The sequence below is a fragment of the Poromitra crassiceps genome (genome assembly GCF_964638095.1).
Source record: "Poromitra crassiceps genome assembly, chromosome: 3".
Classification (NCBI taxonomy): domain Eukaryota; kingdom Metazoa; phylum Chordata; class Actinopteri; order Beryciformes; family Melamphaidae; genus Poromitra; species Poromitra crassiceps.
In genome coordinates this window covers 34,324,974-34,344,265 of record NC_139625.1, presented here as the reverse complement: position 1 = coordinate 34,344,265, position 19,292 = coordinate 34,324,974, and the positions used below count along the sequence as shown (strand labels likewise).

Below are 19,292 nucleotides of genomic sequence, written 5' to 3'. Positions count from 1 at the left end.
ACTGATCGCCATTTTATAGACCAAACAACTAATCCACTAATCAAGAAAATAATCGACAATGAAAATAATCGTTAGTTGCAGCGCTAGTGATTACAGTAATGCATTACTGGTTGAGATGAAATGGGAAATGGCTCACTCGAGTATCTTATTTATTATTTACCATTTTTAGCATATTGAGAATCAAACAAATGTTTTGTGTTTCCACCATCTCTCTCCTGATTGTTGTGCCTGCAGGAAGTGAACAGAGAGCTGACCAGCCAGCAGGAAGCCTCCGCAGAGCTGCTGCAGCAGCCGCCGCCCGAGATGTTTGATTTCAAGATCAAGTTTGCAGAGACGAAGGCATACGCCAAGGTCAGAGCCAATCACAGGCCTCTGTGCTCAGAGCCAATCACAGGCCTCTGTGCTCACAGCCAGTCACAGGCCTCTGTGCTGCGTAACCAGACGCTCTCCGCTGTGTGATGGCGTGACGTGTAATCCTGAATGGGCCTGCATGTCTGTGTGGGTGACGTGTGCCTGTCTGTACGCGTTGGTGTGTTTATGTGGGTGTAGATGTGACTGTGCAGATTTGAGTGTCTCTGCTTCCAGAATTCCCAAAGGAAAAAGTAAACTTGGTGGTGAAGTTGAACTCATCTCTCCTGCTGCACAATTAGAGTTTACTAGGATTGATTTGTTCAGCGTGGAGAGACTGTACATTTAATTGCACGCCTTCCCAGATTGGCTGTGTACTGACTGTTCTCTGTGTGTGTGCAGGCCATTGAGATGGAGCTGAGAAAGATGGAGGTGGGTCAGGCGAACAGGCAGGTGTCTCTCCTCACCTCCTTCATGCCCGAGTCCTTCCTGCGTCACGGAGGAGACCACGACTGCATCCTGGTGCTGCTCCTCATCCCCCGGCTCATCTGCAAGGTCAACTCCACACAGTCGACTCTACTGAGATGTTTCTACTGAGACGATTTAGGGACCAGTTTTGAAGCTTTGAGACAATTGCAACCATAGACAGACATTGATATTAGCATTTTGACTGTTGATATCTTGGTTTTTGTTTGGCCAGACAGAGCCGCAGTGCTGCCTGCTAAATATTGTCTTTTTTATCATCTATTTTACTCTAAAGGGGACCATAATTTACTAAATGAATGTCATACTGTATTGAAGGACACTTGAAACTAGTGATTGAGACCATAAACTCATTAGGAACGTATTTACTGAGGTAATAAATCAAGTGAGAAGTATTTTCTCATTGACTTATATACTATCCGACTTCTCTTTTCACAATAGACCGAGTTGTGGCATATAAAAATTCACCCAGAACAGTTGTCATGAATGGGGAAATTAGCTATAGAGACCAAAGCCATTTTTTTAACCAGGCTGTAAACATGTTTATTTCTGCTGTAAAGTTGGGCAATTTAACATGGGTGTCCATGGGGATTGACTTGCTTTTGGAGCCAGCCTCAAGTGGCCATTTGAGGAACTGCAGGTTTTGGCTTCACGGTTCCAAGATGGAGGTATTTTTGTATGTGCGCCCATGCTCCCATGGGTGTCACTCACTCTGTGTTTGTGTGTGTGTGTGTGTGTGTGTGTGTGTGTCCGTGTGTGTGTGTGTGTGTGTGTCCGTCCAGGCTGAGCTGATCAGTAAGCAGGCCCAGGAGAAGTTTGAGCTGAATGAGAACTGTGCTGAGCGGGCGGGGCTGAAGGGAGCAGTGGGGGAGCAGCTGAGCTTCGCGGGCGGGCTGGTCTACTCCCTCAGTCTGTTGCAGGCCACGCTGCACAAATACCAGCAGTACGTTAGCCCATGGTCCACTTCACCACAGTTACATAGCAGGAGAGGGTTCCTCATGGTCCACTCCACCACAGTTACATAGCAGGAGAGGGTTCCTCATGGTCCACTCCACCACAGTTACATAGCAGGAGAGGGTTCCTCATGGTCCACTCCACCACAGTTACATAGCAGGAGAGGGTTCCTCATGGTCCACTCCACCACAGTTACATAGCAGTAGAGGGTTCCCCATGGTCCACTCCACCACAGTTACATAGCAGGAGAGGGTTCCCCATGGTCCACTCCACCACAGTTACATAGCAGGAGAGGGTTCCTCATGGTCCACTCCACCACAGTTACATAGCAGGAGAGGGTTCCCCATGGTCCACTCCACCACAGTTACATAGCAGGAGAGGGTTCCCCGTTACATAGCAGGAGAGGGTTCCTCATGGTCCACTCCACCACAGTTACATAGCAGGAGAGGGTTCCCCATGGTCCACTCCACCACAGTTACATAGCAGGAGAGGGTTCCTCATGGTCCACTCCACCACAGTTACATAGCAGGAGAGGGTTCACTTCTTCACACATACAGACGACTCACACATCTGCCTCTATGAATTAGAACTTTTAAGTACACTTGGCCACAAGTCTTCCCTTTGAAGCATCTGGAATCTGGTGCTGGTGTGGTGCAAATAACCTATAAAAGAAGGAAGAGTCATCATTACATCATACCAACGTTCTAAAGCTTTGCTTGGTGTCAGTTCTGAAGCCTATGGTAGATGCATGGAGAAGCACATTAAAACCCAACATATCTACATCGTACAGTATGACCTATGATGAAGAAACTCCACCAAATGAACACACTTCAATACACTACTGACTGATTTTTTTCAAATGTCCACATTCTTTTATTTGTTGTTAGTCTCCAAATAATTAATTTCACTTGCCAGGAGCCCTGTAAAATAAGGATAATTAACTTGCTTTCCCTGGGGGCCACTTTTGCAAAATGACGAGGCCAGGGGCCAGTAAACCCTTACAAATCAATAAAGGATCTCTCCAAAAAGAAAATGAGGTCGACTTTGAGCACACAGGATAGTTAGGTTAAGTTAGTTAAATCACAGCATAGTTAGGTTAAGTTAGTTACTGTAAGTACATGAGTGCCTGGGTGGCGAGCAGGTGGTGATATTTGACAATTTTGCTGGGGCTCAGTCAAAGTTAGTTAACGTTAGTTTTCATTGTGAATTAGAAAATGGTCCGGGGGCCACTCGGCATCCTATCGCGGGCCACATCTGTCCCCAGGGCCACAAGTTGAGTATGACTGCTGTAAAGTACGACTGCTGTAAAGTACGTCTAAATTATAATCATGTTTGGATACTATTTGGAGACCAACAGCAAATAAACAAATGTGCACAATCACATTAGGAACGGTCAGTCAGTCAGTAGCCTATTCTTGAAGTGTGTTCTTTCATTTGGTAGAGGCATTTATTCATCAAAGCTCAACAACATAGATATGCTTCTCCGTGCATCTCCCATAGGTTTTAATAGAACTGGCCCCAAGCAGAGCATTACCACGTTGATGATGTTATAACTCTTCCTTTTTAAGGTTCCTTGGTGTGGTGCAGTCTCACCAAGTTAAATACTCCCACTAATGAGTGTGTGTGTGTGTGTGTGTGTGTGTGTGTGTGTGTGTGTGTGTGTGTGTGTGTGTGTGTGTGTGTGCATGTGCGTGTGTGCGTGCGTGCGTGTGTCAGAGCGCTGGATCAGTGCAGTGTGGAGGTCTATAAGAAGGTGGGCTCTCTGTACCCGGAGATGAGTGTGCATGAGCGCTCCCTGGACTTCCTGATCGACCTGCTGCACCGAGACCAGCTGGACGAGACCGTCAACGTGGAGCCACTCACCAAGGCCATCAAGTACTACCAGGTACGCACACACACACTTGCACACACACGCACACACACACACACACACACACACACACACACACACACACACACACACACACACACACACACACACACACACACACACACACACACACACACACACACACACACACACACACACACACACTCTATGTTGTCATAATAATAATGCATTAATCACAGTTTTTTTTTGGTGATGGTCTATTAACAGTCCATAAAAGTATTTATGAAGAAATTAGTTCAGTTAACAGGTACAGCTTTCAAAATAAGAGCCCTCTGATCAAATCAACATAAATATACCACCAACCTATTCATATCTCAAATGCTAAACCGAAACACATAAACCAAAACGCCTGAGCTAAATATAAAATTATGAACATTGACAAAATGTGTCATACACTCGACATGACTGTTGATTTCCAGCACCTGTACAGTATCCACCTGGCAGAACAGAGTGAGGAATGCACCATGCAGCTGGCTGATCACATCAGAGTGAGTACCTGCATCACCGCCTCATCCTTTCACAGTTCACACTGGGTACACTTAACCTTTTAGATATCATCCATTTTAAATGTTCAACCCATTCCAGAGGTTATTTTGTGATGAGATGTTGTAATAATTTAGTTCTTCAGTGTGCCTTGTCTAGTTTCTACTTCAGGTAGTGATTTCCTATATTTTCCAGAATGACTTTCAACAGCAGGCTTGCTTGATTGATAGATAAACAGCTTGAAAGTGTGATCATTCCACAGTGGGTTATACGTAAGGGATAATGGATAGTGAGCCGGTGATTACTGGCGAAATAATGACCGACAGGTGATATTGAGCCCGACGCGCAGCGGAGGGCTTAATCATTCACCTGAAGGTCATTATTTCCAGTAATCACCGGCTCACTATCCATTATCCTGCTTAGAACACGGCCTACAACTAAATCATTCAATAATCTGACAAAAATAATTATTCAAATAGATTTTTTAATAGCGTTTTCAACGACAAAGCGGTTTCATTCATAATTGGCACACAAGACACCACAGCTGCAACTGGTTGTCCTAATTAGTAGTGTCTTGCTGACAAAAGGCTCTTATCAACTGATTAATCCAGGTGTGGCAGAGCAGCGGTCGGTTGTCGAGAAATAATGACCGGTGAATCTTGTTGATTGACCAATCAGAATCGAGTATTCAAGAGAGCCGTGTTCTAAATCTAGGTAGAGACTAGCACATGCTTCCTCCGATACATGCAGTCGCCAGCTGCTTCTTTTCACCTGACAACAAGGTTTTCACCTGAGGAGGAGTTTTACCGGCAGGACCTAGCGTGTGGGAGGATCATGTTATTCTCCCCAGTTCCCCTCCCCCCGAACAGGCCCCCCGACCGGCCAGAGGAGGCGCTAGTGCCGCGACCAGGACTCCTACCTCACCGGCTTCCCATGAGCATGACACGTCCAATTGTGTCTGTAGGAACGTCTGATCCAGCCGGAGGTACCTCTGCCCGGAATTGAATCCGGGTCCCGGCGGTGATAGGCGAATGCTTTTAGCTCTGCACTACCCAGGCGCCCCTAGTGATCTGACTCTTCACCAGTCGAGTGTCATTTCATTTTTGCTGTTTGCATGCAGTTCACCCAGAGTATTTCTGCTGTTTGTGTGCAGTTCACCCAGAGTATTTCTGCTGTTTGCATGCAGTTCACCCAGAGTATTTCTGCTGTTTGTGTGCAGTTCACCCAGAGTATTTCTGCTGTTTGTGTGCAGTTCACCCAGAGTGCGTTGGACTGCATGGCGGTGGAGGTGGGGCGTCTGCGGGCATTCCTCCACGCGGGCCAGGCTCAGACGGACCTGGCGGTGCTGCTCAGAGACCTTGAGACGTCCTGCAGCGACGTCCGACAGTTCTGCAAGAAGATCCGCCGCCGCATGCCCGGCACCGACGTGCCCGGCATCCCCGCAGCACTCAGCTTCCCACAGCAGGTAACCACTGCCAACGGGTTTCCACCACTCTCCATATGGCCACGATTAGGGAAAGTTTATTTGTACGTTTGACCAACGTTTGATGTCAAGTGACAGCCTCAGTTTGCTCAAGTCAAAACGTCAATTTGTCAATTTAACTTTATTGATATGCATACATTCTCCGTTTCTTATATTATTGTAATTACATTGAAATTTTCCCATCTGTCATAGAAAATACATTTCCTGAATTGGGTGTATTGAGAGTGAATTGAACCCGATATGTTCTGAAAATCTTTTTTGTCTTATGATGATGAAAATGACGAAGGTGATGACATATTATGATTATTTGTACCGTGGACTGTTTAAAGAAAAGAGAAAACCATCTGCTGTTTGCCTTTTTATCCCACACTGATGGTGATAGTAAGGGTTCACTTCATACAGACATTATACAATTAAATTCAACGATTTTCAAGTACCTTTTCAAGCAATTCTTTTATTCATTTTCAAGGACTTCACGCAAAGCAAATCATTAATTTTCAAATATAAATTTGCTGAAAAGGGGGCATAAAATTTGCATTACGGATTGTGCCTTTAACAAGTCAATTCTACTAACAATCCTGTGTAGGGTTATGTTAAAAATAGACTCAGTTCTCAGTCTCTATCCGCTTCACTCAGTAGAGACTGTGAACCTCCCCCCACCTCTAGTTGTTAAAAGTGGGGTGGATGCAATTTCAGAGTTAGAAAAAACATTGCATCGCAGAACCAATCCTGAGTCTTGAGGGTGGGCCTACATTCTGGGGACGGTGGCGACATGCAGTAGTGGTGTCCCTGTGCTGACAACAAGTTGCAGACAGTAGGCAGGGCCGGCCCTAGCCATCTGGGGGCCCTAAGCAGGATATAGATTAGGGGCCCCCTCCCAGGGGCGGGGGTTTGGGGGCATCCGCGCTGGAAGTACTTTTAAGTAGGGGGTGGTGTAAGGAGGGGACTCTCGGTGCTGCCCGCCAGGGCAGTGTCGAAGAAAATTTGACGTTTTTTGGACTTAGCCATATTTAGAGGAATATTTAAAACAAACAAACGTGACGATGATGACGCTCGTTTGTAGCCCTATCAGTGTCAAGCAAGCGTGTAGAACCCAGCAGCCATAGGGGTTGCCAGGTTAGTTAAACCAGGGGTTCCCAACCTTTTTTGTGCCAAGGACCGGTAGATACATGCAGGACCGGTTGTCAATTGTAATGGTTTTAGTTACATATATATGTACTCACCAGGTGGCGACAAAAGGTAAATAACAGCCTTTTGTGTTGTACTGTATGTAGCCTACAGTATTTATGTTTTTGTTTAAACTACAAACATAAATAAACGTCAACCTATGTTTTAACTACCACACACAGCCTATAATATTATAGCCTATGTTTATTTAAAAAAAAAAATATATATATATATATATATATATATTTTTTTTTTTTTTTTTTTTGAGGGGGCCCCTGGCAAATCCCGGGGCTCTAGGCAGCCGCTTAGTTCGCATATAGGGCAGGCCGGCCCTGACAGTAGGCCAAGCTTGATAGTCAAAGCTTTTACCGTAACCAGTTGGTAAACAAGCCAGCACGTCTTTCTTGTCCTGTGTTAAAAGCTTTAAACAAAGCCGATGTAAATCCTTAATTGCACCAATCTTGTGGATTGAGCACACCTCAGATAAAACTGACTCAAATAACGTTACATTACAAGCTTACGTTACAAGCTCAAAATTGAGAGATTCAGAGGAGCGAGATGAGAGAGGAGCAAAGCTGTCAGAATCGGACTGGAATGAAATGCTAACTATCACAGATGGGACTTGTCAATATCAATAAAATTAAAATACAGTGATTATCAGAGATGCACAAGTAATTTTTTTGCAAGTCCAAGTCAAGTCAGTAAACTATAGGTAGTAAATGTGTTGCTGTCTCCCGGGCAGGTGTCGGATACGCTGTCAGACTGTAGGAAGCACCTGACCTGGGTGGTGGCGGTGCTGCAGGAGGTGGCGGCGGCCGGAGCTCAGATGGTCTCCCCGCTCAGCGAGCAGGAGGGGCTGGCTGCCGTCAAGCTGGAGGATGTCGCCTTCAAGGCTGGAGAGCAGGTGCGTATGTTAAGACCACATAGAAAATTAGATACTGTAGTATAAGGCTGCAACTAACGATTATTTTCATTATCGATTAATCTGACAATTATTTTCTCAATCGATAAGTTGTTTGGTCTATAAAATGTCACAAAATGGTGACAAATGTCAATCACCTTTTCCCCCCAAAGCCCAAGATGACATCATCAAATGTCTTCTTTTGTCCTGGCCAACAGCCACAACCCAAAGATAATCAGTTTACTGTCATTAAACTAGAAAATATTCACATTTAAGAAGCTGGAACAAGATAATTTCAGTATTCTTTTCTTAAAGATTAGTCTAAGCGATTATAAACATAGTTGGCGATTAACTTTCTGTTGATCGAGTACCGGGTAATCGTTATACCTCTACTGTATTACAACAGACTAACCTGGACCAAGACAGAATATCAGACTAATATAATAAAATTAAATAAAATCATTGATGGTGTATTTCAGAGTTCCTGTCCTTGTCATCTGCCATATTCAGGATCATGAATACAAACATTAAGTCCCACGATGCATTTGTGGTGATAATGTTATGTATCGTTTTTTTCTTCTTTGATTGGGTGAAGAATACTGTCTGGAAATTTGGTGAAGGTGTAAAAATTCATAGCTTAAGTGTGGAAATTCATAGTTGAAGTTACATTTCAACAATAACAGAACTTTTATTCTCATGAAATATTGTTCAGTGAGGAGCAGACCTAAAATAGCCATTATAGTCTAATGACCATGACGTCATAGATAACACCATTGCGGGGGGAAAGGGGCACAGAAATCGAAATAAAGTGAGAGAGGAACATTTTCAAAGATGTTATGTGTATTTAATTTTTTATAATATACATTATGGACATGCATGCATGCTGTCATTTTCAGATCTATGGATCCCAGGGCGCCAACCCCTACGAATGTCTGCGACAGTCTTGCGGCATCGTCATAGCAACCATGAACAAGATGGCCACTGCCATGCAGGAGGGAGAGTATGATTCGGAGAGGCCTCAGAACAAGGTAATTCAACTGTGCAGGTGTACCGTTACTGACAAGTTTCCTGGACACTTCCGGTTTGCTTCCGGACTCGGCCGCGATATGTCTGTCTCTTCCGGTGTTTGTGAATACAGTCAGAGAAGCGTAACGTACTAGCGTAGTAGCCATTGCGGCCGCCAAAAAAATGCAAACTTGGGATCATTCTCCGAGTCTCCTGTCTAACGAAAGAGTGTCTATCCCACACCCATTGACAGTGGACACATGGGAAGATAATATCTGTAAATGGCCGAACGTAACTACAGGCAGGATTATAGCGTATTTTGAGGAATCAATGGCGGTGAACGGCAACGCGATGAACAATCTCCAAAGCTCCGAAGCATCAGCCAGACTAACATTAGGTTACAGTCCTCTCCTCTGTCACAGTCAGTCAGACTAACGTTAGGCTACAGTCCTCTCCTCTGTCACAGTTAGTCAGACTAACGTTAGGTTACAGTCCTTTCCTCTCTCACAGTCAGCCAGACTAACGTTAGGTGTCTCTCCATTCAAAAACAACACAGTTTGCCTTGATCACTGCAAAACATGACATGCCGTGTGTAGCCTCCACACAATGGGGCTACACACGGTAAATCATGGTAAATACGCAGCACAATACCCACCGTGGTAAACAGAAGAAGACTGGGATATTAACTTTAAGGCGACTCACTTCTAGACTTGAATGAAATTGTATTCACTTACTATCTGCTCCGTGGATTATCATTTTACAATTTCGGAGCCCAAATTGTAACATAGCAACGTTGGCCCACAACGTTGCTATTTTGCAATTTTTTGGGAGATCGGGTTGGGATTATAACGTTAGTTTGCCGAGTTGCACCTGGTAATCCAGAAATGTCGTTATAGTACCTTTGTCTACTTGTAGATCATCAAGAAACTTTAAATTAATAACATTAGATGTGTTTAACAGAGCTGTATATCGGGTCTAGCAGGTGATGAGCACCTCAGACAGCCTCAAACACGAGGTGATTGACAGCTCTATAATTCGCAAAATAGCAGTGGATGGAAACGCGCATTGTTTTGCCGACTTTCTGAAAATTTGATTAAAAGTTGCGATACATTTGGATGGAAACCCAGTCACACAATCTAGTTGCTGCAACTTGAGATGGTATTGGATATTTCGGCTGCTGCCTTCTGATGTGCTCGCTGCTGTGGACGCAATGAGGACTTAACCGGAAGCCGGGGACATAAGGCTGCTATGGCGCCGCCCTAGGCCAGCGCGGGGAAACTTGTCTGAAATGTAAGGAAAGTATGGAAAATGCAGTTGACAGTTTCCAGCTATTGAAAAGCTTGGAAATTGCACACAGAGTGAAAACGTTTAGAAAAATATTGTTCATTCCTGACACATGTACTGTATTATGTACATGGAGTTTTGAAGCTGTTTTGAAACTGTACACGTGTAGAAATCTTGTCTTGTTGTGAATCACTATTGTGTTTTACCAATTGGTGATAGAGAGTAGGAAAACAGACATTTAAACATTATTTTTTTAATTGTAGCTTTAGCGTCCCGACAACAGACATAACAAATATTCCTGTGTCCCACCTTTCCTTGTTTTATTAAAAATGTTTTAGTAGTCGTCAGTGCGCTACCCTCACTTCTGACAGATGCTTTCATTTCAGCTTGCCCACCTTTTATTACAGCAGGATGTAATTTCCACCTTGGGTTTGACACTATAGTGTTTGTCTCCTGGCAGAACCCGCCTCCAGTGGAGCTGCGCGCGGCGGCTCTGCGAGCAGAGATCACAGACGCAGAAGGTCTGGGCATGAAGCTGGAGGACAGAGAGACCGTCATAAAGGAGCTGAAGAAGTCGCTCAAGATCAAGGTGGGGAAACACACTGGCCTGCTCAAATACAGCAAATTCAGTGATGACAATTCCAAAATTCTACCACTAGGAGGCATTAGTGTGCATCATTGCTTACTGTGTGCTCAGACAATATCATACAGTAAAAGTTTATACATCATGTTAAAGAAGAGAATAAATCATGAAAAAAAGTATTGAAAATAGTTGTCTCAGAAAGACTTGCCTATAATTTTTATGTTCAAATTAGACAGACACTTAGCATGTTGTGGGTAATACAGAACAGAAATCAGAATGTATATCATTTCCTGTTCAAAAGATACACATACTTTTGTGAAGGGTGGAAAAACTGTTATGCCATTAAGTCCTGCCTCAAACACCAGACATAAATCATATATCAATCAATCAAAACTTTATTCCAGGGTCAAGGGCCATATAAAAAGATATACAACACTAAAAATAATCCCCAGTACAGACAATAGATATCCAATCCATATTGTTTATTTTGTCAGCTTTCATTGTGTTTTCATGAGCAAAAATGATGGTTGTACGATGGAGATGTTATCTTAAACCAATTAATTTAATTTCCGAATGGGTGGACTCTCTATAGGGTTAAAGACAGACAGGAGTCAAATTATTTCTACAGAGGTGTAAAAATGTCCCTGTGTGTGTGTGTGTGTGTGTGTGTGTGTGTGTGTGTGTGTGTGTGTGTGTGTGTGTGTGTGTGTGTGTGTGTGTGTGTGTGTGTGTGTGTGTGTGTGTGTGTGTGTGTGTGTGTGTGTTGTCAGGGCGAGGAGCTGAGCGAGGCCAGCGTTCGTCTCAGTCTGCTGGAGAAGAAGCTGGACAGCTCGTCTAAAGACGCAGACGAACGAGTCGAGAAGATCCAGACCCGACTGGACGAGACCCAGACACTGCTGAAGAAGAAAGAGAAGTATGGCTGTTCTCAAAAGATACAATCAACTATAAGTGCACCCGGAGAGTGTAGACCTCCACCAAGGCCAATAGTCCAGTCTGCTATAATATGCAAATTACATGGCTCTGATCGGATCTGGTCCAAAATGTAATAGCTTCTTCCTTGGCCCATGCTACAACCTTCCACCAAGTTTCATGAAGATCAGCCAAGTAGTTTTTCCGTAAACCTGCTAAAAGACAGACAAACAAAAAGGAACCGAAAAAATAACCTCCTTGGTAAATACTCTATGTAGGCCAGTATCCAACAATATACATCCTGCAAGTACATGCAACAATTGCATATAGAAACGCTTATATATGCCCAATATTATGATAGATTGATTGCAAAAGCATAAGAGATTGTTCTCATACACACCAAAATAGGATTAAACATAGCACTATACAAACTCTACAAATCTTAAAGGAACACTGCTGATTTTCAACCAGCTTTGTATCAATACAAAATCAGTAGTATATCAGAAAACTGTAAAAACAGAGTTGATTTGAGTGAAATTGTGGACCGGTGATGTCTTTCATACACAAATTACATCACTGGTCCACAACTTAACTCAAATCAACTCTCGATAACTGTCAAACTAAATTAATGCCTATAAAACGGTTTATAGTTTTCTGATATACTACTGATTTTGTAATGATACAAAGCTGGTTGAAGATCGGCAGAGTGTTCATTTAATTGTAAAAATCTGAGAACGTGAAGGGCAGCTGTATGACTCGGTAACAGTCGGTCTCCTCTCCTCACCCCCGTGACGTTGGTGTGTGCAGGGAATTTGAGGAGACCATGGACGCTCTGCAGGCCGACATCGACCAGCTGGAGGCGGAGAAGGCAGAGCTGAAGCAGCGCATCAACAGCCAATCAAAGATGACCATTGACGGGCTCAGAGGAAGCTCCCCGTCAGGGATAGCCTCCATCGTCACGGGCATGACAGGAGGTGAGCGCTGCAAACTACACCGTTGCTGGTTTCTGTGACGATACGCAAAATTAGACGCACTGAAACGACTGTTGAAGTCCATGCATCTGTATACACACTCACCGAGTGACGACAACAGATTTCTCACACTTGTGTTGTTTTTAGATTAAGCTCAAGTTAATATTCACAAATATTTCTCATCATTTGTTTCAACCTCCTTCGATTACTACATGGTTCTTGAAATCCCTGAAAGTTTGTGAATTTGAGGGGGGGGGATCAAGGTCCTGAATTTCTGAAAAGACATAAATAGACATGGGTCATTGAAAGGGCTTGAATTTATATATTTTGTGCAAGAAGTTCTCTTGATATATATATTTTTTTACTTAATGTTAGTAAATATGCTATGTTCCACAGTCTGTGCATCCTTGTTTCACATGCAATCCTGCCTCAAGAAATACAAATACCGGTTGCAACACTAATCAACCTTGATCCGTGTCTCAAACTATGCTGTGTTGGGTCCTTGAATTTGAGGGAATTGGGCCTGGGAAGTCCTTGAATGTGATGTTTAACAACATGCGGGAACCCTGTTACCAGATTTGTGGGGTTTGTTGCATCAAGCCAGGTGTCAGATTTTGCAATGTGTGTCACATAAAAGCATGCTACCCATACTTTCAAATACTTACTGCAAACCCCTCCCACCTGGCACCAAAGCAGGCAAAATGATAACAATGAAAAGTATTTGCAGGTTATGTGTGTGGCAAATCATTGTTTCAACCCAAATTCCTCTTCTTGACCCTAATAGCCTCTTTTCTCTCTGTATACTGTACACTTCTCTCCTTTCCCCCGTAACCTCTCTCACTTGACCTGCTTTATCTGCAGAGGAACAAAAAGGTATCTGTGCTCGTATTGACTTTATCATCTTTGATCCTGCATGCTGTGAATGTGTCTCTTCTGTCAGAATGGCTAACCTGGAATATTAACATTAATTTTGCATGTTTTGACTCAAAGATGGTCAACAATTTAATCCTAGATGTATTAACCTTTATGACTTTGAGATGCACCATAACAAAAATCTTTATCAATTATTTACATCTGGTGTTGTATCTGTAAAAGCCATATTTCACTTTGGTGTAGAATTAGCAGTTTTTGGCATGTAGCCTTTTTTATGGCATCATCTCATGAATAGTTTTGAAAAACTATCCATATAAAAAGTTATAGTCTAAATCAGTGGTTCTCAACTGGTGGGTCGTGACCCAAAAGTGGGTTTCGGGGCCGTTTTGAGTGGGTTTTTGTGGATGTGTGCATGAAAAAAAAGTTATACTGCTTGATGACGCCGGCGTCCATGGTCTCAGTTTTAAAGCCAGAGTGAAGACCCTGGTATTAGAGAGTGAAGACCCTGGTATTATAGAGTGAAGACCCTGGTATTATAGAGTGAAGACCCTGGTATTATAGAGTGAAGACCCTGGTATTATAGAGTGAAGACCCTGGTATTAGAGAGTGAAGACCCTGGTATTAGAGAGTGAAGACCCTGGTATTAGAGAGTGAAGACCCTGGTATTAGAGAGTGAAGACCCTGGTATTAGAGAGTGAAGACCCTGGTATTAGAGAGTGAAGACCCTGGTAATATAGAGTGAAGACCCTGGTAATATAGAGTGAAGACCCTGGTAATATAGAGTGAAGACCCTGGTATTATAGAGTGAAGACCCTGGTAATATAGAGTGAAGACCCTGGTAATATAGAGTGAAGACCCTGGTAATATAGAGTGAAGACCCTGGTAATATAGAGTGAAGACCCTGGTATTATAGAGTGAAGACCCTGGTATTATAGAGTGAAGACCCTGGTAATATAGAGTGAAGACCCTGGTATTATAGAGTGAAGACCCTGGTAATATAGAGTGAAGACCCTGGTAATATAGAGTGAAGACCCTGGTAATATAGAGTGAAGACCCTGGTAATATAGAGTGAAGACCCTGGTATTATAGAGTGAAGACCCTGGTATTAGAGAGTGAAGACCCTGGTATTAGAGAGTGAAGACCCTGGTATTAGAGAGTGAAGACCCTGGTATTAGAGAGTGAAGACCCTGGTATTAGAGAGTGAAGACCCTGGTATTAGAGAGTGAAGACCCTGGTATTAGAGAGTGAAGACCCTGGTATTAGAGAGTGAAGACCCTGGTATTATAGAGTGAAGACCCTGGTAATATAGAGTGAAGACCCTGGTAATATAGAGTGAAGACCCTGGTAATATAGAGTGAAGACCCTGGTAATATAGAGTGAAGACCCTGGTATTATAGAGAAGACCCTGGTAATATAGAGTGAAGACCCTGGTAATATAGAGTGAAGACCCTGGTATTATAGAGTGAAGATCCTGGTAATATAGAGTGAAGACCCTGGTAATATAGAGTGAAGACCCTGGTATTATAGAGTGAAGACCCTGGTAATATAGAGTGAAGACCCTGGTATTATAGAGTGAAGACCCTGGTAATATAGAGTGAAGACCCTGGTATTATAGAGTGAAGATCCTGGTAATATAGAGTGAAGACCCTGGTATTATAGAGTGAAGATCCTGGTAATATAGAGTGAAGACCCTGGTATTATAGAGTGAAGATCCTGGTAATATAGAGTGAAGACCCTGGTAATATAGAGTGAAGACCCTAGTATTATAGAGTGAAGACCCTGGTAATATAGAGTGAAGACCCTGGTATTAGAGAGTGAAGACCCTGGTATTAGAGAGTGAAGACCCTGGTATTAGAGAGTGAAGACCCTGGTATTAGAGAGTGAAGACCCTGGTAATATAGAGTGAAGACCCTGGTAATATAGAGTGAAGACCCTGGTAATATAGAGTGAAGACCCTGTTATTATAGAGTGAAGACCCTGGTAATATAGAGTGAAGACCCTGGTATTATAGAGTGAAGACCCTGGTAATATAGAGTGAAGACCCTGGTATTATAGAGTGAAGACCCTGGTAATATAGAGTGAAGACCCTGGTAATATAGAGTGAAGACCCTGGTATTATAGAGTGAAGACCCTGGTAATATAGAGTGAAGACCCTGGTAATATAGAGTGAAGACCCTGGTATTATAGAGTGAAGACCTGGTAATATAGAGTGAAGACCCTGGTATTATAGAGTGAAGACCTGGTAATATAGAGTGAAGACCCTGGTATTAGAGAGTGAAGACCCTGGTAATATAGAGTGAAGACCCTGGTATTATAGAGTGAAGACCTGGTAATATAGAGTGAAGACCCTGGTAATATAGAGTGAAGACCCTGGTATTATAGAGTGAAGACCCTGGTAATATAGAGTGAAGACCCTGGTAATATAGAGTGAAGACCCTGGTATTATAGAGTGAAGACCTGGTAATATAGAGTGAAGACCCTGGTATTATAGAGTGAAGACCCTGGTAATATAGAGTGAAGACCCTGGTTATTATATGAAGCTAGATAGCATCCATTGGTACCAATCTTATCATGCTAGCCTTTTTGGGAAGGGGGCTAAAATAATGCTCCAAAATTAGGCTACATTTTGGCGAGGCAAAAAACTGAAATTTGGGTTGCAACTTAATGACTAAAGGAAAATGTGGGTCATGAGGCGAGACCAGTTGAGAACCACTGCTCTAAATGCACATACAAACAAGACCAAGTACACCCAATAAATAGTATTAGATTTTATGTGATGGATCCTCCTTTTTAAGAAATTAATTACATTTTTGCATTTATAAATGGTAAATTGACTGCATTTACCGCTATTCTAGTCAACCGACCACTCAAAGCGCTTTACAACAATGCTTACATTAACCCATTCACACACCGATGGATGACCCGCTCTACCTCCTGAGCCACACCTGCCCCAATCAATTGTCAATAATGAAAACAACGGGGAAATGCCAGTATGGCGATGGTGCAAATTCTTTGGATGGCTAATATTGGCCAGTTAATGAGTTTTACCAATTCTGAAACATCTCCACCACAGTGAAATGTTGGTTTTAAGTGGGTAGCCGTAGCCGTTTTCCAAATGTTGTTGGGTTTTTCCCCCTGATGGGTGGACATGTTTCTTGGTTGAAATCTCTGGGTCATCTGAGAAAATGTAGGTGGGGAAAGTGAATAAGGGTAAAGGTCAGACTTGTAACATTGTCCCTGTCCTCGCCTGGCACGCAGCCAGCATGATGTCCGCTGTGGGCTCAGGATCGGGTGTCCAGGTGATCGACTCTCCGCTGCTGACTCAGCAGATCCAAGCCCAGAGACTCTGCATCAAAAACCTGAAGAACGACAACAACAGGCTGAAGGTGCGTCCAACCGTCTGTCGTCTTTACTTTACATGACACAGGAAATGCACTAAAACCGTTTGCTTCGCTTTGAAGTTGTCTGCTTATTTATGTCATATCTTGTCATAACCCACTTTGTTTTCCCAAGGTAATTATGCCTTGCTATTATAGATAATAGAAAATGTTCTCATTATGATCAAAGATAACTGGGATACGATGATTAATAATGTCATCCCGCTCCTCTAATAGAGTACTGCAGGGATGACGTATTTTTGTAGCCTAGGTAAACCCAGCCCCCACGTGACCTGCTCTCTCAGTTCCCAGTCACTAGCGTATAGTGACCGAGAACAGGTCTGAGAGCAGGTCACGTGGGGGATGGGTTTACCCAGGCTAGTATTTTTGTAGGGTTCCTCAGAAGTCCCTGCACTTTCTGGTTCGTAGGTGTAAAAGGCAATTGGATTTTTGTATGGGAATTCCAGTTAAATGCATGAAATAAGGTCTGTGGTTAACAAAAGTTTATGAAACAGCGAAGTTTGTGTTCAGCAAGATCATCTTCACAAATGAGGACCACTTTTATGACCGTTTTAAAAACATGATTTTCAGAAAACGCTTCAAAAGTCATAAAAGTGGTCCTCATTTGTTAAAGCTGCATTCAGTGATGTTTTTTTGTTCAAATAAGTGTTAAATGGCTCTAGATTCTGACAGCAATCACTGAAATAGAGTGTTTGGTCAGTGACTTGAAACCCCCAACCCCCCACTGTCCTCTATCTCTCTCCTGTAGTCCTGCATGAAGGGCAGACGTACTGTATCTCCACAACCATAACTCGTAGAGACTCACGGATGGCGGCATTAAATTCGGGGTGTAAAAATACATATAGTTCATTATTTGGACAGCGATCTGACCTTCCGTTTCCAAGAAAATGTCAACTTTTCTCTGATTGGATAGTTTGAGGTCAGCGCCAATTTTGATCCAATCAGAGAAAAGTTGAAATTTTCTTGGAAACGGAAGGTCAGATCGCGATCCCTGTAAAGGACTATGTATTTTTTGGGGTTGGGGGTTTCAAGTCACTGACCAAACACTCTATTTCAGTGATTGCTGTCAGAATATAGAGCCATTTAACACTTATTTGAACACAAAAACATCACTGAATGCAGCTTTAAAGTCGAGCTGAACCCAAGAATTACTTTTCTTTTCTTTTAGTTAAAATACCTGGGTATGCAGTGCACCTACTTAATAATGTATGCAAAACAAATCACAACAACCTAATTTCTTTAGTTTTTCACACTTTTTCACATCAAAAGTTCGTTTTTCAAGATTTCATTGATAACAGTAATTTACAGTTTGCTGACGTCACCTTGTACTATCATATTTCTACCCCATTTCAACCAATCATATCACGAAATGCAGCTGTCAATCAAATCTTCATTTCTGGATAATTTTCTCTTCCAAATTAAGTCGAAAATGGCGCCTATAGTGCCTGTCATCTGCCAGAATTCTTATCCCATAAACTAACTACTAACTTGGCCAATTGTTAGAAACATGAACAAAAAACAAAAAGTATAATCTCTAAGAATGCAAAGAAATGTAACTGGCTCGTTAAAACGCGCATTCCAGGGATATCGTATCGTTACAGCAGCGATAATGGCGCGTGCATCTGAGAGCTTGGTTGTCAGGGGTTGCACCTCGGAGATTGCAGGCCGACGTGCTGCACTCTCCGCTCGGCAACACGAAGGCAGCTGGCTGCCTGCGGCTCGCTGAGCTCCACTCCTCTCGTCAAAAGGCTCTTCCCGAGGGGAGCGCCACAACACGACTGAATCCCACTCGATTTGGAGGCGGAACACGCCAGGATTGGCCAAAGCCCAATCCAGTCCCCAGAATTGTCAAATAAAATCATCGACATGATACTATGACCCGCCTCTCAACCTGTCATCTTAGACAAACTATGTTTTCAGTCTGAAATTGACTCATTATGCACGTGACGAACAGGTTCAGTTCGACTTTAAAATTATCTTGCTGAACACAAACTTTGCTGTTTCAATCCCTCGTCTCAAAGTCAATGGGATTTTTGTAGGGGATTTTGGTTAAATGCCTGAAATAAGGTCTGTGGTTCACAAAAGCTTCTGAAACAGCAAACTTTGTGTTCAGCAAGATAATCTTCACAAATGAGGACCACTTTTATGATAAATCCTGATTCTAAAAAGAGAATCGCATTTACAATTCAAAAATTAAAGTGGTACTTAATTGTGAAGATTATCTTGCTGAACACAAAGTTTTGCTGACAATAGAGTGGTACCCTATTGTCATGTGAATGTTCTGGGGTGTGTTCAAACGTTTTGCACTGTGTGCTAAGTTTTCCGGGTTGAAAGTCATGTTAACTAAACGGTTTGCATCAGGCTTTGATGTATGTTGCCTCTTGTTTCGTGGGCATGTCAGAGGTGTTACCCAATCAGCAGTGATGTTTATATAAAACTCTGCCGTTGTTAAAGAGGCAGTGTGCACATTTCATCCGGGGTGCCCCCAGCCTGCCTCAGTAGGGTTCCCACAATAAATGTGGCCATTTCCACCACTGACTGTTTGCAATAGTGTTGGCG

The 19,292-nt window shown here is 42.9% G+C and overlaps 1 protein-coding gene across 1 annotated transcript in view; it reads left to right on the top strand.

The window, feature by feature from the left end:
- LOC310773610 (dynactin subunit 1-like) overlaps positions 1-19,292 on the top strand; it is a gene marked incomplete at its 3' end in the record, with an annotated part of 82,570 nt that overhangs the window by 60,462 nt on the left and 2,816 nt on the right. The window contains exons 16-27 of the mRNA XM_083633531.1: positions 235-351; positions 751-903; positions 1,614-1,774; positions 3,502-3,670; positions 4,096-4,164; positions 5,412-5,624; positions 7,552-7,713; positions 8,607-8,738; positions 10,460-10,588; positions 11,353-11,495; positions 12,299-12,465; positions 16,594-16,721. Coding sequence (XP_083489657.1) covers positions 235-351; positions 751-903; positions 1,614-1,774; positions 3,502-3,670; positions 4,096-4,164; positions 5,412-5,624; positions 7,552-7,713; positions 8,607-8,738; positions 10,460-10,588; positions 11,353-11,495; positions 12,299-12,465; positions 16,594-16,721 — 1,743 coding nt within the window. The remainder of the gene's footprint in view (positions 1-234; positions 352-750; positions 904-1,613; positions 1,775-3,501; positions 3,671-4,095; positions 4,165-5,411; positions 5,625-7,551; positions 7,714-8,606; positions 8,739-10,459; positions 10,589-11,352; positions 11,496-12,298; positions 12,466-16,593; positions 16,722-19,292) is intronic.